We start from the raw sequence: 27,554 nt of genomic DNA, 5'->3' as shown, positions 1-27,554 counted from the left end.
CCTCAGGACAGTCTGCGTCCCTGGGGAGAGCGGTGGTCGCCCCGGGAGCGGTGAGCTGGCGCTCGATGCCCAGCGCCAGTGGCTCAGCGGGCGACTCGCGCTCCCGGGAAAGACCCGCGGGGCAGCAGGCGCGGGCGCGGGGCGGGGACGCGGGGTCCGGGCCGGGGGCGCCGTCGGCGAGGCTCGCGCAGCCGCACTGGGCGCGCCGACTCCGGGCTCCTCCTCCTAGCTCCGTAGTAAGCATGGCGGCGGCGGCGTTCGTGGTCCCTCGGGTGAAACAGAAAGCGGGAGCTACGCGGAGAGGGAGCGAAGAGCGGGGCTGAGGCGGCGCCGTCACTGCCGGAAAACCACCCCAACAGTCAGTGCGCCCGCGGCCGCAGCGGCCCCGAGAGCTGGCTCTGCCGCTGAGGTAGAGCGAGAACGATCAGGAACCCGAAGAAGAGGCGCCAGGGTAGCCGCCTTCCTCCGCCTCAGAGCGGCGTGACTCGGAGGTGAGAGCACGGGCGCTCCCTTCGGGGAAGGCGGGGGGAGACCGAGCCGTCCCACTCCCGTCCCGCCCCGGAGCAGGCGCCACGGAAACCGTTAGGCTGGGTCTGAGGAGCCGGGGCGCCGAGCGGGACTCGGGCCCGTCGAGGGGCCCGGCCCTTCCCGTCCTCTGGGCGCGAGAGGGTAGTAGAGGGTGTGTGTCGGGGGCAGGGGGTGGACAGGACCCGTCAACTCGTCGGGCACCTGCCGGGCCCGAGTCTTGCCCAGAGGCGCTTGCGGGGGCGCGACTGCGGCCCCGCCACTAGCCAGAGGAGGCGGTGCGGGGGCGCGGGCGGCCTTCCCTCCGCCCCCCGGCCGGCGGTGAGCAGCGCCGCTCCCGGAGGCTCGGGGGTCGAGTGCGGAGCCCAGGGGACGAGATCGCCCAGCGGCCGCCGCGCCTTGGGCTTCGGCCACCGGGCAGCCGCCGAACTTGAACGCTTTTCTGAAGAGAGTTTCCTCCGTTCATCTTGGGGTTAAAACCTCGAAAACCCGCCCTTGTGTGTTTGATCCTGTTTGGCTGGTGCCGGTAGTACCTGGCGGTTCCTCTACCCGGCTGAGTTAACCACCTGTTCGGTCAGGAGGTTGACTCGAGGCTGCAGTCCTCGCCCTGTTTAACAACCTGGATCTTTGAACTTTTGACACGAGCGGGGAAGGACGCCATGCGTTAGGTAAAGGAAAATGAACAAATAATGTTGTCATACAATCTGGAGCAGAACGGTGGCTCTTTTAATTAACGTAGTCGTTACTCGTTCTTTTATTAAACAGCCTTGAGATATTTTGGAGGGAGGGGGTGTGTAATGGTTGCTGAGGTGTTAGGAATCATGAATTAGAGATTTTCTTTTGTGAAATTTTATTTAAGTTTCTTTGGACACCTTTGTGTCTGAGCATCTTCTAACTAAGAATAATAAGCCGACAAGATTTTTTTTTTTTTTTTTTTACGGTATAATCTTCATATCTGTGTTCAGTATGGACTTTTAAAACAGAGCAACGTAATTATTTGTTTCTTAACTGTATCTGTGTTTTTAGTCTTTGGTCTTGAAACCAAAGGTGTGTTTTTCTGTATTATAAGACTGAAACAGCTAAAGTTGAACTGTTACTATAATATTTTACCACCTTGCTATTACCAGCACCAGTGCTAAACATATGCTACTCAGAAGTTGGAGCCATATGCTAGGCAGCAACTAATTGAGTTTTGGGGCTATGATCCTGTGTTTGCATAAATATTTAGTTTTTGTGTATTTCCTAAATCTGTAATTCTTGTCATCGTGTAAGTTTTGTTTAAACCACCTAAAAATATTCAGAGAAATGAGTCCCCCTCTGCCTTTTTGGTCTTTTCTTGGTTGAATTGATCTATCTAAAGTAATGAGATAAAGTGCCTATTGAGATAGATGGTGCTCTTAACAGAAAACAGTGATAAAAAGGATTTTTAACACATCTTTTATAACATAGAACCTAAAATTTGCTTTCAGCTTTTTGGCCCACTGATAATTCTTGCCATCACTAATAACACCTGTTAGTAGGAAGAAAGGATGACTTAACAGGGAAAAAAAATCTCATTGAAATTTTTATAAATAATGTTATGTTAAAAAAATTTAGCCCTGTCATGTTAATTTTACTTTTTTTTTTTCTCTTTTCATTCATAGATCATCTCTGTTTTCTCATGTAGGTTGACGGAGAAATTTTTTTATCCCAGGCAGGTTGCCTTTAGCCACCTGTATGCTTCTGAATTAACTCCCTCTTTTTCCTTTGTTTCTCCTTTTGAATCCTCAGAATCATTGAATGTTTAGGGAAAATAAACTTCTGATTAACACTGGTCTCAGTCAAACATAATTATAAGGGCAATTTGCTTCTCCCAAATTAATGATCTGCATTTGAAAAAACTGGTGCTAGGATTATTATATGGTGTCATCTGTGTCATCACTTTCCTTCGTCATGTGAGTAATTGAGAGCTGATTCATTTTACCATGCATTTAACAATTACCTTTTAGTTGTAAAATTTCTACAGTGTAATATTAAGCATATTTTATTACTAATTACGAAAAACTGTCTTTGACCAACCAGGCATAGGTAAGGACTGAGAGACTGTTAAACCCAGTACAAAAAGAAGGGATAGAGGCTTAATATTCTCATTCTTTTGTAGCTTTACTTAGGTAAAAAGCACTTAATTTATAATATGCAGTAGTTTTAGTTTAAACTCATTGGTAATATTTATCCTTGTTTTAAAACATTTGTGGGTTTTTTTTTATGTTCATACATGCAAGGATTGTGCACCTTATATTTTGCCTATATTTTTATAATACAGTTTGATGAAGTAATACAAAAATTGTTTTAATATCCTTGGTGTATTTTTCTGTGAAAATGAGTTTAGGTGGTATCTTTGAGAGTGATGTAGGGATATGCACATGATTTCCAATTTTATTTGGCAGGTAATCAAAAGATAAATGGTTTTTTTCCTAGCAATCTCTAGCACACTTCAGATAAATTTAGAATATTGAAAATCTAAAGATTTAGAATACAGTGCATGTCTATCCCATTGAATCTTGTAGTGCTTCAATTATCACATTGTAAAAAAAAAAAAGAAAAGAAAAATGGCTCTATGGATATCAATGTCGAGAGTTGCTTGTTAAAAGGACATTAATGGCCAATAGTGTTCAAAGGCAAATTTTGTTTTTTAAAATGTATTGTAAGCTTTTATAATTTTTTAATATATATGTATTTTTAAGTTTATCTACTTATTTTGAGAGAGAGTGTGGGTGTGGGATGGCCAGAGAGAGAGAGAGAATCCCAAGCAGCCTCCATGCTGTCAGCCCAGAGCCTGCCGTGGGGCTTCATCCCAGGAACTGCAAGATCATGACCTGAGCCAAAATTAAGTCAGTTGCTTAACCAAATGAGCCACCCAGGTGCCCCTAATTTTTATAATATTTTGATCTCCTTTTATTTCAGAGTATTCAGTAGTCTTGTTATCTCTTGATCCTTATCTCTCTATTCTTCTATTATAGTTTTGTCTTCACATACACTTTCCAAGTTGGCAGTGTAGCTTATGGTCTTGCATCCAGTTACTTTGTGGGTGTCCTCCTTTTATATTTCCAATCACTTATCACCCATTACCAGTCCTCGGGTTATTTTTTTCCAAGACAGAGAGGTACACTTGGGAGGTGACATGTGCTAAGAGATTGATGAGCTATTATTAAAGTGGGGATACTAAAGCAGTGTGATATCTTTCCTTCAAGTTGTTTAGAAAATAGTTGTGGATACTAGACTAACACACAGAAAATCATTAGCAAAAATCTGAGATGTCATTATTAAGTTGTGTGGCAAGAAAAGTGAGGCTACTGAGGGCTAGAATGATCATGGAAGACATTTGGAAGAAGTCAGACTTGAAGCTGGGGAAGGATTTCGCAAAAGAATTGACATGCAGAGCTGGAAGTGGTAGCAAGGAGACCAGTCTGAGAGCATCTAAGGATAAGTATTAAGAGGAAGAAAGAAAGAAGGTTGCATACAGATTTTGGCTAAGCCCCAGGGGATGGTCAAAAGGAATAGGCAGGACTGGACAAGATAGTTTGGCTGTATCATTATGAGCTCATCACTGGAAGAACTATATGTCTGCTTAGATACATTAATAGGTTGTTTTATGTGTAAGGGATAGCCTTACATATATGTCTTATATGTGTTTGTTTATTACAGCTCAGAACAGGAATTGGCAAACTTTTACTATAGAGTGCCAGATGATAAATATGTTAGGCTTTGCAGTTTACTTATGGTCTCTAGTGAGTATCTTTTATTTTTTAAATAATTTTTTATAAATATAAGAATCATTCTTAACTCAAGGGACAAACAAAAATAAGCCAGCTATGGGCTGGATTCGGCCAGTGGACCTAGTTTGCTGACTCTTGCTAATAATTGGGCTAGGTAATTGTCCTTATAGCATATATGTCAGGTGTTTTATATTGTTTGTCTACATGATTGGTGTGTTTTGTTATGACTATTATTTATATTTGTTCCCTATGTTATAGTAAAAATAAAGAAAATATGTAGAAATAAATATTATTGTAATTATTATTTTGTGGTCAGACTCCTAGCAATAGCCTAGACTAGGTGTTAGAACCTAGTGAAAGAAGTGAAGTGAAGTGAAAGAAGAAAAATCTTTGAGCCAGACCTTCCAGCAGTGAAAATAGGTCCATCATGGCTTGATTTAAAATTCATGTAAAGGTTGGGGTGACTGGGTGCCTCAGTCCATTAAACGTCTGACTCTTGATTTTGGCTCAGGTCATGATCACACTGTTGATGACATCAAGCCCTGTGTTGGGCTCTATGCTGGCTGCATGGAGCCTGCTTGGGATTCTCTCCCTCTGCCTCTCCCCTGCTCTATCCCTCCCTCCTTCTCTGTCCCTCTGTCTTTCCCTCTCTCTCTCTCAAAATTAGTAAATAAACATTAAAAAAAATAAAATTTATGTAAAGGTTAAGTATATCAACAGCCTGTTTTGGTTTTGCATATTTTAAACTACAACTGGCATTTTATAAACTTTGGCTAGGGTACTGGTGGCCTGTAAGTGATAACAGGGAACTGGTGGAAGCAAACTTTGTCTTTAAAAGTAGTCTAGGGCGAATTAGTGAAGAGATAAACAGACATCTCTCATAACTCCAAGAGTCACTGTGTTTCAGAACAGTCTAATGATGTTTCCATTGATGAGCTTGAATCATCAAGAAAAGGTTGCATCATGTGCAGATTAAAGTAAAGAAGAAAGACCTAGAAATCCCTTCTAAAATATTTCCATTAAGATTACTTAAAGATAAGCTATGGTGGGGCCCCCTGGGTGGCTCAGTTGGTTAAGCGTCTGACTTCAGCTCAGGTCATGATCTCACAGTTCGTGAGTTCATACCCCGCAATGGGCCTCTGTGCTGACAGCTCAGAGCCTGGAGCCTGCTTCAGATTCTGTGTCTCTCTCTCTCTCTGCACACACCCCCCCCAAAGATAAACAAGCATTAACAACATTTTTAAAAAGATACGGTGATTTAGAGGACAAATATCAGTTACTTTGAAAATTCATTCACGTGAACTAGCTCTTTGAAGTTTCTAAATTTATAGATGTGTATTTCTAAGTCAGTTGTTTCCTTCAGCACATTGTGTTTCATATACCATTACCAGGTGAATAGTGGTGCCCCAGGTTATGGTCACATGAATCAATTGGCTAGGGTTACTCTGTCATCAAGAGTAATGACGGGGCGCCTGGGTGGCGCAGTCGGTTAAGCGTCCGACTTCAACCAGGTCACGATCTCGTGGTCCGTGAGTTCGAGCTCCGCATCAGGCTCTGGGCTGATGGCTCAGAGCCTGGAGCCTGTTTCCGATTCTGTGTCTCCCTCTCTCTCTGCCCCTCCCCCGTTCATGCTCTGTCTCTCTCTGTCCCAAAAATAAATAAAAAACTTAAAAAAAAAAAAAAAAAAGAGTAATGACATCATTTTGTGTCATCAGGAGAACAAGAATATAGCATAAAGCATTTTTTGATTTGTGGGTATTAGTAAACATGTTCTGTATATGAAGGATAATATTAGGTGCTGGAAAGAGGAAAGATGTAGAAGATGGAGAGCTGTCTGGGTAAAATCAGTGTTGTTTCTTTTTTTTCCCCTCTTAAAAACATTAAAATCAACAAACAAAACTTCAGAACTTAAGTTGAGTTTTGTAATTTATTTATACTAGCATTTTCCATACTTTATATGTATATATTGTCTTATTTTAAGGCAGTATGAACCTTTTGAACCAAATTTAAGCCCCCATGAATGTTACCTAGTAAAAATTGGACTTTTTAAATTTTGCTTTAAAGAGAAATTAACATTTCACTCTCCCACCTCCCTTTTGCCAGTACTTGAAAACAGCTTGATCATTCTAGTTATTTTGTTTTTTAGATTAAGTACCATGCATCTTAGTTCCACCTTCACCCTTATTAGCCATATGATGTCAGATTAATTTTTTTCAATCTTAAATTCCTAATCCTTAAAATTGAGAATGCTATCTATCCTGTTTTCCCCACAGAAATATTATGAGCACCCAAAAAGATGTTGGACGCCGTGAAAACAAAGTACCAAATAAGTGTTTACATTAATACTATATTGGACTAAGCATTTCATTTATTTAATTGTTTTAACTGCTTTCTTAGCAAAGAGAACGCATATAAAAGCTTTCTTTCTTTCTGTTCTTATTAATCTTGCAGTGCAGTCCATATCCAATGCCTCTGTTCTTTTACAAGAGAATACTGATCTTATATTCCAAGCAACTTCAGCTATTCTTTTCCAGAGTGGGATAAAAATATGCAAAAGTGAATTCCTTATGGTTTTTTTTTTTTTTTTCAAGTGGAAGACTATTCCTGTATCTATAGTAATAAGATCCATTTGTTGAATTCTCATTGGAGTTTAGGCCCTATATTTGGTTATTTTTTAAATTCTATACAGACATACCAGATACGTGTTAGTACTTTTATTTTACAGATGAAACTGTTACTTCTGATTGACTTTAATATCTCTTTTTCTCCCTCACTTCTTGAGATCTCTTATGTGCTGGCTGTTAGAAATAAAAAGTTTGATGGGTACTTTTTTTTTTCTTTTCTAATTTTTGTTTAAATTCTATTTAGTTAATCACTTCTTGGCCTTTTGGCTAAGGTAAGTGTAAATTCTGTTTAGTTAATGTACAATGCAATGTTGGTTTCAGAAGTAGAATTCAGTGATTCATCACTTACAGATATGTACTTTGAAATAAACCTTGATATAAAAGTTATTCAAGTTTGGGGTTTTGGGGTGGCTTGGTTGAATATCCATCTTCAGCTCAGGTCATAATCTCATGGTTTGTGAGTTTTCGAGCCCCGGGTCTGGCTCTATGTGGACAGCTCAGAGTCTGGAGACTACTTCAAATTCTGTGTCTCCTTCTTTCTCTGCCCCTCCCCTGCTTGCGCTCTCTCTCGCTCTCTCTCGTGTGCGCGCTCTCTCTCTCTCTCTCTCTCAAAAATAAATAAACGTTAAAAAAAAAATGTTATCCAAATTTGATAAGTTAGATTGTGTTAATCAGCCTCTTACCACAAATATCTGACAGGTATTTTTTATTTTCCTTCTTTAGAATCCACATTTCAATATGTATTTGTACAGAATATCTTAGAAAATTTAGTGATTTCTTTATTATCCACTTCCCTGTGAGAGAAAAAAAAAATCTACTTTGGAGGTTCTAAACAGATGTTTAAGTACATTTTAAAGCACAGTTAAGACTTTTAAAAAAAAGTAATTATATACTTTCTTTTTCAGAAATAGATGTTATGTACAGCAACTACTTTTGAGATCTAGCTTGAAGGAATAGTCATTTCATTTACTTCAAAATCAACTTTTCTTAAGATTTCCTTAAATTTTTTTTTAATCTTTATTTATTTTTGAGAGAGAGACAGAGTGCAAGCAGGGGAGGAACAGAGAGAGGGAGGCACAGAATCCAAAGCAGGCTCCAGGCTCTCAGCTGTCAGCACAGAGCCCAATATGGGGCTTAAACTCACGAACTGCAATTTCGTGACCTGAGCCCAAGTTAGACGCTTAACCGACTGATCCATCCAGGTGCCCCAGATTTCCTTAAATTTTTAAAATGAAACATTTATAACATGGGATTTGATTATGTTTGCAATTTCTAAATTTTTTTTATTTGCTTAAGACAGGCATTCTCAATTTACCATTTTGTTCTTAGGACTGGATTTTTTCCATGTAATATTTTCATTTGCACTGTATACTTGTTTTTCTTACATGTTGGTAATAGTTTATGAACTATGTTTTTGTTTCTTCTGTGTTAGGACCAGCTATTTCTGATACTTCAGATATTAAGTTCATCACTGTTCTCAAATGCCACTGTATGCTAGCAATTTTATTTTTTTAATCTATTACTTTAACCTTGCTAAAACTGGCCTAATGTGTGTGGTAGAGTATGGGCAGTTGTCCCTCTAATTCATCTTTCAGGCTGCTTCTAGACTAATATTTCAAAAACATGAGTTTATTCAAATCAATACTTTTAGAAATTGATGCCACAATTTTAGAAAATCTTAGAAATTAGAAAATTTAGAAAATTTTAGAAATCATGCCACAATTTATTCTGTTGATATCCTGTGACTATATTTTTTCCCAACTTTGTAGTAGAAAGAGCTTATGTTTTAAATTAGGCAGATAGAGGGTTATTTGTTGGCTCCTTCCCTTATTTGCTGTATATAAACACGAACATGTTACATTACCCCTATGGACCTTAGTTTTTTTCACTTTAAAGAGGGGTAATCTATCTTTTAGAATTGGCTGTTACAACAATTAGATGAGAGAGCCCATTTAACATGGCAAGGAAACTGCTTGCCATAGGATATTTATATCTAGAACTTTGACAGACATTTCTAATCATTGTCACCTGGATAGCCTATTCTTATTTTCACCATTTTTCATCTATCATTTGTTAATTCTTTAAATGTCCTAGATATTTTTTTTTTAATGTTTATTTATTTTGAGACAGAGAGAGACAGAGCATGAACAGGGGAGGGGCAGAGAGAGAGGGAAACACAGAACCGGAAGCAGGCTCCAGGCTATGGGCCATCAGCCCAGAGCCCGATGCGGGGCTCGAACTCCCGGAACGTGAGATCGTGACCTGAGCTGAAGTCGGACGCTTAACCGACTGAGCCACCCAGGCGCCCCTAAATGTCCTAGATATTTACGGTATGGATATCACAAAGATAAATGTCATACTCCCATCCCTCTACTAATTCACAAACTAGGATAAGAGATAAAGACATAGAAACAAATGCACATTGAAAAATAAGAGTAAATAAAATACCTCTTGTCTTGCCTTTTTTCACTTGTGTGAATCTCTCCTGTCATTGAGTACCGAACTGCCATGTTTCCATATTATCCTCTGTATCATGATTGTGTACATATCATACTGTAGCGTATACATATATATATTTGCTTGTCTCAACTATTAGACTATGAACTTATTGAGTTTGAACAGTACTGCTGAAGTTGGCAATTTTTTTTTCTATAAAGGAGCAGATAGTAAATATTTTAAGATGTGTGGCTGTATGGACTATTACAACTACTTAACTGTGTTGTAGGAGCATAAAAATAGCCATAGATGAGCTACAAACATTGGGTATGACTATGTTCCCTTTACAGAAACAGGCATGGGGCCAGATTTGGCCCACAGGCCTTAGTTTGCTGACTCCTGCGATGCTATATACCCTATACCTGACAAATATAAGACACTCAGTAGATAATCAGTTAATATGTATTAAATACTCTCTGTGTTCTGGCTGCTGTTCCAAATAGCATTACCTGTATCAGTTGACTTAAATCCTTAAAACAACCCTCTGAGGTAATTACTATCATCACTGTTTTAAAAATGAGGAAACTGAAGCAGAGTGAAGTTAAACAGCATGCCTAAGATTATACTAGTTAGTGAAAGATTTGGGATTTGAACCCAGGCACCCGATTCTAGAGCCTGGGCTTTTAATCATTAAATCATATCAGTTCTGATATGTTGAATCCCAGGAGTATAATATCGATTCAGTATTGGAAAACATGTTGATGTAATTCACTGTATTAATTACAGGATAAAACTATATGATTATCTCTTTGGTACTAGAAATATCCTTTTCTAAAATTCAGTTGTCCCTGATAACAATTAATAAGAAATAGCCTAGTAAAGGGTCTCTGTCAGAAGCCTGTATTAAATGTCAGTGAAATATTAGAAGCACTTCCATAAAAAGATAGGAACATAACACTTGCCCTAAAGTCTCAGCCAATGCAGTAAGAAACAAGAAAAATAATTAACATCTAAATAAGGGGTATGCTGGGTGGGGCAAGGGAGTAAGGTGAGATATATCACTGTTAGTATTTGCAGTTGATACTGCCTACTTCAAAAATACAGGATAGTCCGCACAACGTGATTTGAGTCACAAAGAGATTTTAGTAAACCAGCTGGCTATAACTTAAAAGATTCATTAGCCTTTTTTTTTTTTTTTAAGATTATTTTGACAGAAAGAGCATGAGCAGGGGAGGGGCAGAGAGAGAAAAGGAGAGAGAGAATCCCAAGCCGGCTCCATGCTGTGAGTGCAGAGCCCAACACAGGGCTAGATCCCATGAGCCATGAGACCATGACCTCAGCCAAAATCAAGAGTCAAATACTCAACCAGCTGAGCCACCTAGGTGCCCCAATTCATTACCTTTCTTATTATACACCAGCAGTAGCCAACTATGAAAAACAATAAAAAAGTAGAAGTCAAAATTATAAAATACTTAAGAACCTTTTAAAATATGCAGCAGCTATTTAAAGAAAACTACCAAGAAGATCTTAATGGAGAACATACTATATTCCTGAATATGATAACTCAATATTGTAAAAATGGCAGTTCTCACCAAATGAGTCAATGAGTTAGTGTAATTCTAATTAGATGATAATTGGATTTTAAAATGGAAGTTGACAAACTGATGTTTCAAGTTTTAAGAAGGTGAAATACATAAGAATGGCCAAGTAAATTTAAAAAAAAAAAAAAAAAACCCTAACAAAGGGGAACATTCCTACCAAAGATGAAAATATACCATAAAATCACAATTAAAAAAAATAAGAATTTGGAGTAGCAATGAGCATGTTGATGATAGGAACAGAATTTAGAATTCAGGAGGAGCTCCATGGATACGTAAGAATTTATTGTGTGATGGCACAAAAACAGACACATAGACCAATGGAATAGAATAGAAACCCCAGAACTAGACCCACAAACGTATGGCCAACTCATCTTTGACAAAGCAGGAAAGAACATCCAATGGAAAAAAGGCAGCCTCTTTAACAAATGGTGCCGGGAGAACTGGACAGCAACATGCAGAAGGTTGAAACTAGACCACTTTCTCACACCATTCACAAAAATAAACTCAAAATGGATAAAGGACCTAAATGTGAGACAGGAAACCATCAAAACCTTAGAGGAGAAAGCAGGAAAAGACCTCTCTGACCTCAGCCGTAGCAATCTCTTACTCGACACATCCCCAAAGGCAAGGGAATTAAAAGCAAAAGTGAATTACTGGGACCTTATGAAGATAAAAAGCTTCTGCACAGCAAAGGAAACAACCAACAAAACTAAAAGGCAACCAACGGAATGGGAAAAGATATTCGCAAATGACATATCGGACAAAGGGCTAGTATCCAAAATCTATAAAGAGCTCACCAAACTCCACACCCGAAAAACAAATAACCCACTGAAGAAATGGGCAGAAAACATGAATAGACACTTTTATAAAGAAGACATCCGGATGGCCAACAGGCACATGAAAAGATGTTCAGCGTCGCTCCTTATCAGGGAAATACAAATCAAAACCACACTCAGGTATCACCTCACGCCAGTCAGAGTGGCCAAAATGAACAAATCAGGAGACTATAGATGCTGGAGAGGATGTGGAGAAACGGGAACCCTCTTGCACTGTTAGTGGGAATGCAAATTGGTGCAGCCGCTCTGGAAAGCAGTGTGGAGGTTCCTCAGAAAATTAAAAATAGACCTACCCTATGACCCAGCAATAGCACTGCTAGGAATTTATCCAAGGGATACAGGAGTACTGATGCATAGGGCCACTTGTACCCCAATGTTCATAGCAGCACTCTCAACAATAGCCAAATTATGGAAAGAGCCTAAATGTCCATCAACTGATGAATGGATAAAGAAATTGTGGTTTATATACACAATGGAATATTACGTGGCAATGAGAAAAAATGAAATATGGCCTTTTGTAGCAACGTGGATGGAACTGGAGAGTGTGATGCTAAGTGAAATAAGCCATACAGAGAAAGACAGATACCATATGGTTTCACTCTTATGTGGATCCTGAGAAACTTAACAGGAACCCATGGGGGAGGGGAAGGAAAAAAAAAAAAAAAGAGGTTAGAGTGGGAGAGAGCCAAAGCATAAGAGACTGTTAAAAACTGAGAACAAACTGAGGGTTGTTGGGGGGTGGGAGGGAGGAGAGGGTGGGTGATGGGTATTGAGGAGGGCACCTTTTGGGATGAGCACTGGGTGTTGTATGGAAACCAATTTGTCAATAAATTTCATATATATAAAAAAAAAATAAATAAAATAAATTGCCTGAGTCCAAAAAAAAAAAAAAAAAAGAATTTATTGTGTGATAAATGAGTAATGGAAGAGCTGTTCTATAAATGGTGTGGGGCAATTGGCTATCCAGTTGAGGTAAAGATAATTAGGACCCACTTCATGCCACTATCAAAACTAAAATCTAGATAGACTAAATATAAGTAAATAAAATGGCGAAAGTTTTAGAAGTGAATTTTTTTTTTTTCAACGTTTATTTATTTTTGGGACAGAGAGAGACAGAGCATGAACGGGGGAGGGGCAGAGAGAGAGGGAGACACAGAATCAGAAACAGGCTCCAGGCTCTGAGCCATCAGCCCAGAGCCTGATGCGGAGCTCGAACTCACGGACCACGAGATCGTGACCTGGCTGAAGTCGGACGCTTAACCGACTGCGCTACCCAGGCGCCCCTAGAAGTGAATTTTTAAAAACATTTTGGAGGGCCACCTGGGTGGCTCAGTCGGTTAAGTGTCCGACTTCAGCTCAGATCATGATCTCAAGGTCCATGAGTTTGAGCCCCACATCGGGCTCCGTGCTGACAGCTCAGAGCCTGGAGCCTGCTTCAGATTCTGTGTCTCCCTCTCTCTCTGCCCCTCCCCGTCATGCTCTATCTCTGTCAAACATTAAAAAAATTTAAAAAAAATAAAAAAACATTTTAGAGTAGAGTAGGCCTTGTCAAGTGAGACATCAAACTCAGATACCATTAAAAAAAGCAAGCAACTGAATTGTCAAATAATTCACGTGTTATAGACAAAATTAATATTCAGAGTATTCAAGGTATGCTCTCAAATCAGCATGAACGAAAATCAGCCTGGTAGAAAACAAAAAAGAAGATAAGTTGGAAATTCATAGAAGTAAAAATATAGATAGCTTATAAAGTTTGGAAGAGTTATTCAACTATACCAGTAGTCTGAAAAATTTAAATGAAAACATCAGAAACATCTTAGTAATATTAAGGTTGTCCAGTTTTTGCTTATTTTGTTACAAAGTAAAATTGGAAAGTAGACATTTGTAAACTATTGAACAAAGTGTAAATAGCTTCATCTTTTTTAGGAGAATAGTTTAGCAATATCCATTTTAAAAGTGCATACTTCTGAATATAAGTTTTATTTCTGTATATATAGGTTAAAGAAATGCTGCCATAGTTTCATATAGAATTTACATGTTTATTTCTTGCAGAGGGAAAAACATATGGAGAAAAATGGAAGCAATTCCATTATTCAGCATTAGAATAGTTAAGTTATAGTACACCCTTGCAGTAGAATATTAGGCAGTCATGAAAAAGAATTAAATACAAATGTACTTCTTTAAGAAAATAGTAAGCTATTTCATATGAAAAAGAAAGACACTGACCAGTACATGTCATTTCATTTATGTAACAACTAGAAAACTTTATACATACATGTAAGTAAGTGTAGAGAACAAATTTGAGAGGGTACCTTCCACAGTGGGTAGCTGCAAATTTGGGAGCTGGATTTGGGGACAGAAGGAAGAATTAAAAATGATGTATATATATGTTTTTAAGTATAAAATGTACAACTTTTGTGATATAACAAAAATAACACAACATAAGAGGGTTTGGATTTGGCAATTATGATTAGTCCTTGTTACAGCCATACCTTCTTGTTGGACATCGCTGTATGTCCCTTTTTTTTCTGTATAACTTTTAATAACACCTCCTTTCACTCACAAGCTTCCCAGCTGGTGTCTAAAGTCATTGGTGCTTTTTAAAACAGCACTTTTAGTATAATATTGGGTCAGAAGCTCTGTTATAGTAGGTTAAAGAAGTCAGAATTGTAGACAAGTGATTCTCAACTTTTATTACCATACCTGCCAAACAATGCAGGTACTTTACTTTCTGAATTTCTATTGTAAAAGCTAGAGGTTTTTTTTTTTTTTTTTTTCAAATACAAAATTTAATATTGAATATAGTTTTCAAGTCTCATTTGCCTGGGTATTTTTATTCATCCCCCCCTTTCAATATTAAAACCTAATATTTTAGGAAAGTTGGTGGTAAATTCTAGGATTGATGTCATCAGTTTGAGCTAAAGGTAGACTAAGGACAAGGAAAATTTTTAAAAAATAATGTGAGGAAGGATGAGCATGTTTAGGGACAATAATATTTAATTCAAGCATAATAGTCAATTTATAAACAAAGACTGTGGTTACCTCAGAAAGGGCAATATTAAGGGGTGCCTGGTGGCTCAGTTGGTTCAGCATCTGACAACTTCAGCTCAGGTCATGATCTCACAGTTCATGAAACTGAGCCCTGCGTTGGGCTCTGTACTAACGACATATAGCCTGCTTGGATTCTCTCTCTTCCTCTTTCCCTGCCCCCCAGCTCTAAGTAAATAAATACGTACTTAAACAAAAAGAACAATATTAAAATACTGGGTTCTACAGACAAATCTTTCTTAGGGGAAATGCAAAAATGTTGTTGATTTTCTTATGATGTCTTATAAAATTCTCTGTTTAGAAGGAAACATGTTAAATATGGTGAAGTTATAGTAATACAGTAGCTTTTGCAGGGGAATGCAAACCCTTCTATTGTGAACCTAGATGCCAGGGTGTTAATTTTGGTCAGAAAATATTCTGAAACTACTGGTTTAGTCTTCAAAGTCATTCTGATAGATGTAACCAAGAATTTGAAATTCTAAAAAAGCAAAGTGAATATAATTTATAAGTGGGTATATTTTAAAAGGGTAATAAAATATTTGTAGGTGAAAATAGAATTGTGGCAGATGTAATTACCTTGGGCTCTAAAGGTAACTCAAGTGCTCTGAAAGCATCGACAGCTAGAACTATAAAATGGAATTTAAGAAGATGGCACTTTAAAAAATCTTATTTATGTGTATACTATCTGTCCTTTAATGGATAGGGTTGATTTCTTGGAAGCAACTCCTGCTCTCAGTTCCCATAGTTTCCTGAATAGATGTTTCTTCTTGATGTCTTTTTCATCAAAAGTGCCTTTGAAGTCCATTTTAACCAGATTTTCATGTTAGTATTAGGTGTGATTTTGTAGTGGAGGAACTGGGGCTTTATCTCTTGAGTGCTTAATTAAATTGTGTTTAGGGGCGCCTGGGTGGCTCAGTCGGTTAAATGTCCGACTTTGGCTCAGGTCATGATCTCTCAGTTGGTGAGTTCGAGCCCCACATCAGGCTCTGTGCTGACAAGCTCGGAGCCTGGAGCCTACTTCGGATTCTGTGTTTCCCTCTCTCTCTGCCCCTCCCCTGCTCACGGTCTGTCTCTCTCTGTCTCTCAATGGTAAATAAAGGTTAAAAAATTTTTTTTTAATTAAGTTGCGTTTAGTTTATCTGGCAATGGAGAGTAATGGCCGTGACTTTCAACCTTTCCCTCTTTTTTTAAACCTCTGTTCACTTACGTGGGATAAAAGACAGAGGCCCACCCATTCATCAACTTCCACCTTTCCAGTAGACAAGGAATTAGAGAATAAGATAAGTTATGGTAAATTTGTTGCTGACAATCCGTATAAATTGTCACTTACCTTATAAGGAAATGAAATATATATTTTATATGTAAAATGTGTATTTGCTCTATTAGGTTAAGCCATATAAAATTGTTATTTTCATATTTTTTACCTTAAAAATGACAATTTTTTCAGGTGGTTACCTTAAAAAATGATTTTATATGGTTCAACCTATTACAGAATTATGCCCTGTAAACACTGCCCTATGTGTAAAAATACATTATTGCACTTAGCATGAAAATATGTTGTAATTTATTTAAGTAACATAAGTTCATAAACAGCAGATTGCTGATGAAATGCTACCATATGAGCCAAATTGGAAGGTCTATAAATACATCTACTTACGCAACAAGGTTAAAGTAATAAGCCAAAAATATGGTTAATGTATATATGTATCATTGTACATTATTGGGTTAATCAGCGTTCTCCAAAAACTAAGTTGAATATGGGAATGATAAAGGTAAACATGTAGTAATTTATAAATAAAAGTTATTGAACTTGAAAACCATGACCAATTGAAAATACCACAAAAACCAGTACAATTGAAGAGAGCACTGATGATAGATAAACAGATAATGAAAATTATCTTCCTTCAAATTGTGGGAATCCTTACTGTGTTGCATGGCAGCTAAATGTCTTAGTAGAACCCTGAATTAGAGGCCCAAGTAATCTTTTGAAATGTACTAATTTTACTTTGTAAATAACATGTTTTAATAGCAAATACGAGCTCACTCTGCAGGCTGCTAGTAACACTTAGCCTTACACAGAAATAAAAGCTAAAGAATTGTGGTCATTTGCCCAAAATATCTGTGAAAAGAACATTGATTTTTCTTTTAGTTCAGGACATATCAAGAGCACATTGCCATTGGTGAAGCCTGGACCATACTTTTAAAAAATCGTGCTTTTAAAGCATAGTCATTTGGTTTTTACCTGTGATAAATTCATTCACCTTTCTATTGTCTATTGGGTATTTTAAAAATTAAGAGTAGGGAATTTGGTTCCCTGTCAAGAAGAACTGAAAGGGAATGAATTTACTCTTCTGCCTGAAACAACTTAAAAAAAAAAATGATGAAACAGTATTACTCAAGATGTTAGATATCAGGCCATGAAAGAGGGAAAACAAGGCAAGCCCTATTATTGATACCCTTATTACTACCTAGAGAAAGTTTCTGGGGCATGGCACAGGGCAATCTGAATTAATGGAACTTGCAGTCAAAGGAGACTAGATTATGCAGGAAAGAGTACCAGAGAGGAAAGAGCTACATAGAATAAGGAAGGACCTCAAAGATCTGGAGAGGATCCCCCTTGAGCACTTAGTACTGGTAAATGCATATGTGTAAGGAAGCTACTCCAGGTTAGAGAAAGACCCATCTAAAAGGATTCTATAGAACAGCATCCAGACTCACACAGGGCCAGAAATAGTACTTCTTTGCATCAGCCAGAGTAGAAAGCCTGGTAATTCACAGGGTATTTGGTAGAATGCTCTGGAGTATCTTGTTACCTCAGTAGTGGGAAAAAATTAACAAATGTTCTTTTTACCCATCCAGCACAAGAACACAATTCTGTTGTTGCCTAAAGCATGACCCAAGTCACTTAACAACATCTCAGAGCAAAGCTCAAGGATATTTACAGGAATGCAAAAATATCCAGTAGCCAATAAGATAAACTTTACAGTGTCTGACATTCAATCAAAACTACTAAGGCTGTGAAGAAGCAGATAATACGCGAGAAAAATTACGGACTTAAAACTGACCCCGGGGCACCTGCATGGCTCAGTTGGTTAAATGTCCACCTCTTGATTTTGTCTCAAGTCATTATCTCACAGTTTAATGAGTTTGAGCCCTGAGTTGGACTCTGTGCACTGAGCACATTGAGCCTGCTTGGGATTCTCCCTCTCTCACTCACTCTCTGTCTCTCTCAAAATAGATAAATAAACTTACAAAAACTGACCCCAGAAAGATATCATGGTGAATTAGTAGTCAAGAACATTAAAACAGTTATAACTGTATTTGGTATGCTGGATAAGGTGGAAGTAAAATTGAACATGTTAAATGGAGGGATCTTCTAGACTAAAATTGTAGTATCAAGATAAGCACATGAGATTGGATTAATGGGATGCTATACATTACCAAAGAAAAGATGAAGACCTACCAATAAAAATTATCCAAAATGAGACATAAAAGAGAATTATTTAAAAGATGAACTGAAAGAAAAATTGAAGAAATAAGGGCCAAAATTTTTTCAAATATGATAAAAACTGTAAACCAAGAAACACCACATAAGGAAAATGAACAAAATTGTATCAAGGAACATGATAACCAAATCACTTAAAACAAGTGACAAAGAGAAAAAAAAAGTTGAAAACAGCCAAAGAAAAACAGAGCAAAGATAAGGGTAAAAGCAGATTACTCATCAGAAGCAATTTAAGCTAGAAGATAGTGGAGCAGTATTTTTAAAACATTGAAAGAAAAAACTGCCATCTAGAACTCTTTACCAAGCAAAAGTATCTTTCAAAAACAGGCAAATACTTTTTAAACATAGAAAAGCTGAAAGAATTTATTATTAATTAATATTAATATTTAATTAATTAATTAGAATTAAACCATAAGGATACCTGGACCTATAGAAAGGAATGAAGAGCACAGGAAATGGTAATTAATGGGTAAATATATACAATGTTTTAAAATTTTGGTATCTTTATGGGGCGCCTGGGTGGCTCAGTCGGTTAAGCGTCGGACTTCAGCTCAGGTCACGATCTCGCGGCCCGTGAGTTCGAGCCCCGCGTCGGGCTCTGGGCTGATGGCTCAGAGCCTGGAGCCTGCTTCCGATTCTGTGTCTCCCTCTCTCTCTCTGCCCCTCCCCCGTTCATGCTCTGTCTCTCTCTGTCTCAAAAATAAATAAAAAAACGTTAAAAAAAAATAAAAAAAATAAAATTTTGGTATCTTTAAAAGACTGTTGACTTTAATGTAAAAGTGATAATGATTATAGGGTTTATAACATGAGGAAATATATAACAGCAATAGCACAAAGCTCAGAAGGGGAGACGTTGCAGGTGTATTGTTAACAAGGTTCTTATACCTGAATTAGTATAATGTTACTTGAAGTTAGTCTTTGGTTAAAGATACATATTACAAACCCTAAAGCAACCAGTAGAGTAAAAAAGAATAAATAATAGACTGTAAGCCAACAAAGATAAATGATAGAATAATGGAAATAAAGCAGATAAGTAAGAAAAAAGAAATAAAGAACACATGTACATTTAAACCTAACCATATCAATAATTATATTACATATGAATGGTCTAAATACTATAATACCATAATTAAAAGGCAGAGATCGTTGGATTAGATTTTTTTTTTTAATCTAGACCCGAATATATAGTATCTACAGGAAACTTACTTTAAATTTAAAGGTACATAGAAGTTAGTAGCAAAAGGATGAAAAAATATACCATGTTAACACTCCCCAAAAGAAAGCTGGAGTTACTATATTACATCAGAAGTTATATTTCAGAACAGAGACTATTATTACATACAGGGATAAGGAGGGTCATTTCATAATAACAAAGTAATTAAAGCCTGGATTAATCATAGGTCTTTTGAATGCTTAAGAATTGTTGAATTTTGAGGGCATCTGGGTGGCTCAGTTGGTTAAGTGTCTGACTTCAACTCAGGTCACGATCTCACAGCTCGTGAATTCGAGCCCCGCATCAGGCTCTGTGCTGACAGCTTGGAGCCTGGAGCCTGCTTCAGATTCTGTGTCTCCTCTCTCTCTGCCCCACCCCTGCTTGTGCTCTGTGTCTGTCTCTCAAAAATAAACATTAAAAAAAATTTTTTTAATTATCTTATTTTTTTCTATTTGATATCTGTCATTTAAAACTATTGATAGCGCTATCTTTTCCTACTATCCTTTTTCCTTATTTCTATGTGAATATAAATTTCTTTCATAATTAAACAAAATACAACTTCCTTTGTGTCTTGATAACAGTTCACATCGAGATGTGGAAATTTAAGTGAACCAAAATTATACATGTAGTTAATAACCTATATTTAAGAGTCATTTTTCTGGAGTATAGTTAACATCAGTGTAATTGAAAGAATTAGTCTGGGGAAAAATATAAAATAATAACATCTCATTGTTAAATAAAATCTAGAAAATATTTGTTGTAGGCTTCTGATAAGAAATGATAGGATGATTTTGCAGAGTGAGTCCCATGACTTTCATCTCAGGAAATTCCACTACAGGTGATTTAAAGTGTTTTTTAAAAATATAATATAATCAAGTTTGGAAAGTAAAAAAATCCAAAAGTTAAAAAAAATAAAATAGAGGTCTAATTTGGAAAAATACATGTTAGTGTATCAGTTTGTAAGATGAATTATTAATTTGGATAAAGTCCAAGCTCAAGCAAAATTAATGACATATGATGGCCAGTAACCCAAATATAATTGTAGTTGGCTAGGGCTTTACAAGCTAACTATTTATTTTTAAATTGAAATTTTGATGAAAGTGGTATAACCATATCCACATTATAAAAAATTTTGGCAATAGAGAAAAAATTACCATAATTGCATTGTCTTAATACAGTTGCTACCGCAGTATTTTTTACTTAATGCTTTTTCATATGTATATTTTCAAGTACTCCTAAATTCTGGATTTAAATATGATACTCAAACTCTTTGGAGTATGTAATAGTTTTGTGATTTCAGATATGGCCTTACAGTCCTATAATTTATAGTTGCATTGATTTAGACAAAAGACCAGAAAAACACATTGGATATTTTAATCTAAACGTACATACTTTTCAGAGCGCCTGAGTGGCTCAGTCAGTTAAGTGGCCGACTTTGGCTCAGGTCATGATCTCGCGGTCCGTGAGTTCCAGCCCCGCGTCGGGCTCTATGCTGACAGCTCAGAGCCTGGAGCCTGTTTCAGATTGTGTCTCCCTCTCTCTGACCCTCCCCCGTTCATGCTCTGTCTCTCTCTGTCTCAAAAATAAATAAACGTTAAAAAAAATAATAAATGTACATACTTTTCCTTTGGACCTCTCATGCTGTGGCTGTAATCCAAGTATGATCCTGCTATGCATTTTCCCATAAATACTTTTTAAACAACTAGAACTGAAGTTTCAAACTCTGGGTATAGCTCATTATTATGAGCTAGCCACCTTAGATTCCAGCAGCAGCATCCTTAAAATAGAATTCAGGTAGAATAAATTGATATGAATAGGGAGTTTAAGGAAGAAAAACTGGCAGAATATTTGAGTAAAAAATTTAATACAGATTTAGAATCTATAATTCTAAATTAGTAGTGACTGAGTGAGAAAGCACAGTACTATATCTAAGTACTGTTATGGACGGAAAACTGAAGCCCTAACCCTCAATGTGATAATATTTGGAGGTGGGCCTTTGGGAGTTATTGAGGTTTATGTCCGTTATGGGTTAGTATACTTATAAGAAGAGACTAGAGCTTTCTCTTGGCCACGTGAGGTTACAGCAAGAAGGTAGCCATCTGCTGGCCAGGAAGAGAGCCCTCACCAAGAACATGACCCTGATCTTGGACTTCCCAGCCTCTAGAACTGTGAGAAATCAATATATGTTGTTTAAGCCACCTAGTCTGTGGTATTTTGATCTAGCAGCCCAAACTGACTAAGACAGTAATGGTTACCAGTGAGTGGAATGCTGCTATAACAAGTATCTTAAAAATGTGGAAGTGGCTTTGGAACTGGGTAAGGGGTAGAGACTGGAAAAAATTTGAAGTGCATGCTGAAAAAAGCCAAGATTGCTTTTAAGAGATTGCTACTGGCAACTGGTGAGAGCTCAGAAAGAAGAGAGCTAAAGAGAAAACCTCCATCTTCTTAGAGAATACATAAATAATCATAATCAAAATATTGGTAGAAATATGGATGGTAAAGGTCATTCTGGAGAGGTCTCAGATGGGAATGAGGAATATTGCCATTGGATAATGGGGGGGAAAGAGGTGATCCTTATTATAAAAGAGCAAAGAATTTGGCTGAGTTGTGTTCATGTTCTGATGTTTTATGGAAGGTAGAAATTGACAGTGATAAATAAAAGTGGGTAATTTAGCTGAGGATGTTCTGAAGCAAAGTGTTGAAGAAGTGTCTTCATTCCTTCTCACTGCTTGTGGTAAAATAGGAGAGAAATGAACTGAAGGAAGGATTTGTTAAGCAAAAAAGGAGCCAGAACTTAAAGATTTGGAAAATTTTCAGTCTATCCATAGTGCAAAGAATGAGAAAGTATGCTCTGAAGAGAACACCAAAACTGTTTGACTAGCCTTTTGAGAAGGTTTTTAGTGTGGGTGTGGACCATGGACCTAATTATAATTAGCATCTCAACAGAAGCCTGGAAGAGAGATGTGATTATATTAGTGAAACATTGCTTCCTGGGACTAAAGGAAACAGAAATCAGAAGTGAATGAAGGCAGGCTGTGAGCATGTGTTATCTTTCAAGAAAAGGGAAGCAGGACCCCAAAGGTGACTCCTATCATCAGGACTGCTACTCCAACACAGGTCGTCTGTCACCTTTCTTATGTTGAGTAGTTGCATTCTATTCCTAGTTTGTTGTGTGTTTTTATCATGAGTACCCCGGAAACTGCCTTCATGCCCCTCCGAGTTCCCATCATTTCTTCTCCAAAGACAATTACCTATCCTGACTTTTAACACATAGATTGGTTTTTATTCTGTTTTGAACTTTCTATAAATAGAGTTACACTGTATGTATTCTGTTTTTCATTCACATTGTATTTGTGAAATTTATGTGTGTTGTTCCCTATTCACTGGTTCATTAATTTTCATTGCTATATAGTAGTCTGTTGGATGAATTAGGTACCATTTACTGTGCAGGGACATTTTAAATTGTTTACAGTTTAGGGTTAGGAAAGAATAGTGCTGCTATATACACTTTCAGGTACTTATCTTTTGATGCACATATGGTTGCATTTCTTTTTGGTAGACTAGGAGTCTAATAACCAGATCATAACTGGATCATGAAATATTTATATGTTCAACTTTAGTAAATAATATCAAAGTGGTTTCCAAAGTGATTTTATGAATTTCAACTCCCATTACATATGAGTATGACAGTTGTTCCATAGTCTCGCTGATACTTGATGTTGTCAGTCTTTTTCATTTTTATCATCCTAGTGAGTATATGATGGCATTTCATTATGATTTTTAATTAGCTTTTTCCTAGTAGCTAATGAATTTGAGAATCTTTTTATATGTTTATTGGCCCCTTGAATTTCCACTTTTGTAAAGGGTGTATTCAGGTCTCTTGGCATTTTTTTTTTAAATCAATTTGTAGGGGGCCTGTATAAATGCTAAATATGTGCTCTCTTTCAGTTATATATGTTGTAAGTAGCTTCTCTCAGTCTGTCGCTTGCCCTTCACTTAAAGATATTTCTTAAAGAATAGTAGTTCTTAATTGTTCAATGAAGTTCAATATATCATTCTTTTTTTATGATTTAAGAAATCTAATATGTACTCTGTTTAAAAAATCTTTCTCTGTCTTATGGTTATGAAGATATTCTTGTGTATTATCTTTTAGAAGCTTTTTTGTTTTACCTTTTACATTCAGATCTGCAATCTACCTGGTGTTGATTTTTTAAATACTGTTTAATTTGGCACTAATTAAAATTTCAGACTTAAAAGTTGCAAGAGTAGCATGGATATATCTAGCTTTTCTTCACCCAGATTTCCCAAATGTTAATATTTTATTATATTATTGCTACAAAAATTAATATTGATATGTAGATTATAGATATAAATAGTGATATGGAGCCATCTTGTACTTGTATACAAAGGTGATTGTTAAAAATCAGGAATTTTCAGGTCAGTTTTTAAACCACGGTAGCTTGAAATGAGCTACGGGGGAGTATTTATTCCCTGAAAATTAGCAAATGCATCAAATTGTCCCCCCCCCCTTTTTTTTCATATATCTAATGATACCTTATTAGAAAATAAAAATAGATGCATAACTTAAGTGGGTATTTATAGTCACAAGGTGAGATGAAAATGTAGGAAATAGGAATAACAGAATTAGAAGAAATTGAAAGAAAAAGCTGACAGTGTTCTCTACACAGGATTGAAAGGAATATTTATGTTTCTAAATGCATCATTTCAGTTGCATGGCTGTAATTTCTAATTTGCAAGCTTATATAAAACCTTTGCATATAGTGAAATGGATATAGCCATGCAAGAAAGCAATTGATGAATGAAATTTCTGATATGCTAGAGCTTTGAAAAGAATAAAATTAGAGATAACACCTTAAATGGAATGATAATGTTAAAGCAATAGCACGTGGCTTCAGATACAATCTATAATAGTACTATTAGAATTAACTAGAGTTTCAGAAGAAATTTGTGTTTCTTTTTGTAAAGCTTCCATTCCACCTCTTGAAATCAAATTATGGTTATATCTTCAGCATTAGTTTCTAAAGTTCAAGTAATACTGGCAGTTTGCAGTTTTAGTTAAAGATATTATGTAAAATATTTTAAACAATATAATGACAAAAAGTACTCAGTGGTTTGCTCTTTTTTTAATGTACTAATTTTACAAAATGAATTATCTGTAAACTTTCTCTAGTTAGTCCTGTTAACGTCCCTGAGTGTTTCTTTGACATGCAAGAGGGAAAATAGTACATTGTCTCTTTCCTGTCTTACAACTTTTTGCATATTCACAGAATAAAATTATTTGACATGATTTACCCACTGCTTTTATCATACTTTAAAAAATACAACATTACAGGGGTGCCTGGGTGGCTCAGTTGGTTAAGTGTCCGACTCTTGACTTTGTCTCAGGTCTTGATTTCATGGTTCACGAGATTGAGCCCCTCACTAGGCTCTGTGCTGACAGAACAGAGCCTGCTTGGGATTCTTTCCCTCTCTTTCTGCCCCTCCCCTGCTCGCTTTCGCTCTCTCTCTCTCTCTCTCTCTCTCTTTCTCTCTTTCTCTCTTTCTCTCTCTCAAAATAAATAAGCTTAAAAAAAGAAAAGAAATACAGCAATACAGATTAAGCCGAAAGTTAGGTTTTCCCCTTTATATATGTTATATATGTATAAATATAAAATGTGTGTGTGTATATATATGTGTGTGCGTGTATGTATGTTAAACACATTATAAATATGTGTCTTATATGTATATATGTATATATAATTATAACACATATAATGTGTTTAATGACATGCATTGTTATGAGATAGTATAAAATATTGCTTACTGTGGTCTTCAGTATAAAATCTTGATGTAGATACCTATATTGAATATTTTTAAAAAATCTTAACAGTAGTTTTTATATATCTAAATAGAAATTTGTTTTTAGGTTAAATCCACATGTTTGAGAGTTTCTGCAGAGATTCAAGATTTTAAAATAAATAACAAGAATTTAATACCTTGCAAAAGATAAACATTTTGCTTGACACTACTGAATTTCAGAATTCTCCAAGCACCCAAAAATGTTTGTAATTTTGCTTTTTAGTATAAATTTGGTAATATTTATGATTAAGCTCAGTTCAGCTTGACTTGTAATTAGCTGACATTTAATATGGTACGTTAGTATTGCTTACATCGAGTCTTTTACTTTTTATGTAAGTGATACTATGTCTGCAGTTAAAGATTTCTAAATGTATGTGCTTTTCATCACTGACATCACTGATTTGGCTTATTATAAAGTAAGTGTCACCTACAAAAGAATAATAAAACCAGAATGACAGAAGACCAGTGTCAGAGTTTAAAGCTTAAAACTTGAAGGTTTTTATTCTAATCCTCAGCAAAATTTTCTACCATTTTTCTCTGAGGAATTAGTGACAAATCATAATTCTTGTGTAGTTCCTAGGATGGGGTGGGGGGGATTGTGTCTTCAAAATCACCTTCTCTGCTTATAGAAAAAAATTAGTGGTAGAATTGCTCCCACAGTCTTTGCATTTTAGTGCCTGTGCCATACTAATTATTATTATCTAGTATTTCATTAGAATAATGGTGGTTAAATAAACATGGTATAGAGATGGAAGGGATAGAGACACAGACATGGAATTTAAATAGAAGCTTCTCATGTATTGGTTTGACTATATCTTAGTTTATACTGTCTACATTGACATACAGTTGGTTAAGTTGTAAGAAATGTATTTCTTTAAGTGGTCTATTGACAGAAAAAAAGTAGTTAACAAGAGTATTACAAAATTTCCTTTGACAAGAATATCTTTTTAGGTTAAAGAATGAGATAAATCTTGAATGTATTATATTTTAATATATTTTTGAGGATGTACACACCAATGGCTATATATTTTTGTTTTTCAGAATTGGAAGGTTATCCAGTATATTAATGTCTTATTGATAATGGCAGAACATCCACCCCTACTGGATACAGCTCAGATTTTAAGTAGTGATATTTCTCTTCTGTCTGCCCCTATTGTAAGTGCAGATGGAACACAACAGGTAAGGACACTGAAATGTTTATTTCCTTATGTCTAGTATGCATGTATTTCTTTCAGAAGAATGCAAAATTTAAAACAGAATGAAACTTCACAATAGTGGGTTCCTGTTAATTTGGATCTTAAACTCCAGTTCAAAATGGTGTTTTGGTTTCATAAGACAATGAAATAATGAGACTGTTTTTGAAGTTGCTTCTAATTAATGTTTAAATTCTTTATTTTTTTATTTATTATTCTAATTAATGTTTAAATTTCTTGTGTGTATATTTAGTTGCCACTGAAGTTGTTTTTGTTTTAGTTTAGACAATGTATTAGTCCCTGATTGTTTTTTAACTAAGTTTAACCTTGCATTTTAATGATTATTATAAATCATTACTTCAAATCATTATGAAATCATAACTTAATTATGTGATTAAATGATTGTCTACATCATATAATTATAAAACTGTATCTTCTTTTTCTTCCTTCTCTTCTCTTCTCACCAGACTCCCCCCACCCAAAAGCAAATACATAATTCCTGAGAGCTGGTGTATTTTTTCCCCAACCCAGGGCTTTATAAGTTTTCTAATTTTTTGACTTGTGATTCCCCAGTAATGCTAAACAGTTGGGAGTGATGGGCTTTCATAAGTACCAAGCTTGCACCAAGCAATATGTTTAATTCTCATAACTGCCTTGTATGGTAGGGATTTTAATATTACAGGTGGGGAAACAAAGATGAAGGACATGACATAATAAATAAGGAGAAGGAACATTTTGAGTGCTCACTGTGTAAAAGACACTGCACTAAGAACTTTATCATCTTATTCTTTCAATAATCCCAAGAGGTAGGTAGGTTGAACCAAATGAATTTTAGTCTCAAGATCACACAAAGCTTTCGATCCTAACCATTACTACTTCTGCTTCCTTGGGAGATTAAGAAAATAATAGTCACATTTTGTTAATTTACAAACTTAGTATCTGTAGTGGACAATTAAGAT

At 36.4% G+C, this 27,554-nt stretch overlaps 1 protein-coding gene across 4 annotated transcripts in view; it reads left to right on the top strand.

Moving 5' to 3' along the window:
- The first annotated feature begins 258 nt into the window (after positions 1-258).
- Positions 259-27,554, top strand: part of FNDC3A (fibronectin type III domain containing 3A) — a 146,101-nt gene continuing 118,805 nt past the window's right edge. For 2 of the 4 annotated variants that reach the window (XM_023251406.2, XM_023251412.2), the window contains exons 1-2: positions 259-491; positions 26,444-26,581. In XM_023251406.2, coding sequence (XP_023107174.1) covers positions 26,483-26,581 — 99 coding nt within the window. In that variant the 5' untranslated portion in view covers positions 259-491; positions 26,444-26,482. Of the gene's footprint in view, positions 492-887; positions 1,194-26,443; positions 26,582-27,554 lie in introns of those variants that run through there. The other 2 variants (XM_023251397.2, XM_045052765.1) reach the window with 2 other exon arrangements.

The sequence above is a fragment of the Felis catus genome, chromosome A1 (assembly GCF_018350175.1).
Source record: "Felis catus isolate Fca126 chromosome A1, F.catus_Fca126_mat1.0, whole genome shotgun sequence".
NCBI classification, from domain to species: Eukaryota; Metazoa; Chordata; class Mammalia; order Carnivora; family Felidae; genus Felis; species Felis catus.
The sequence above is the reverse complement of the archived record's forward strand: the minus strand, read 5'-3'. Positions and strand labels throughout refer to the sequence as shown.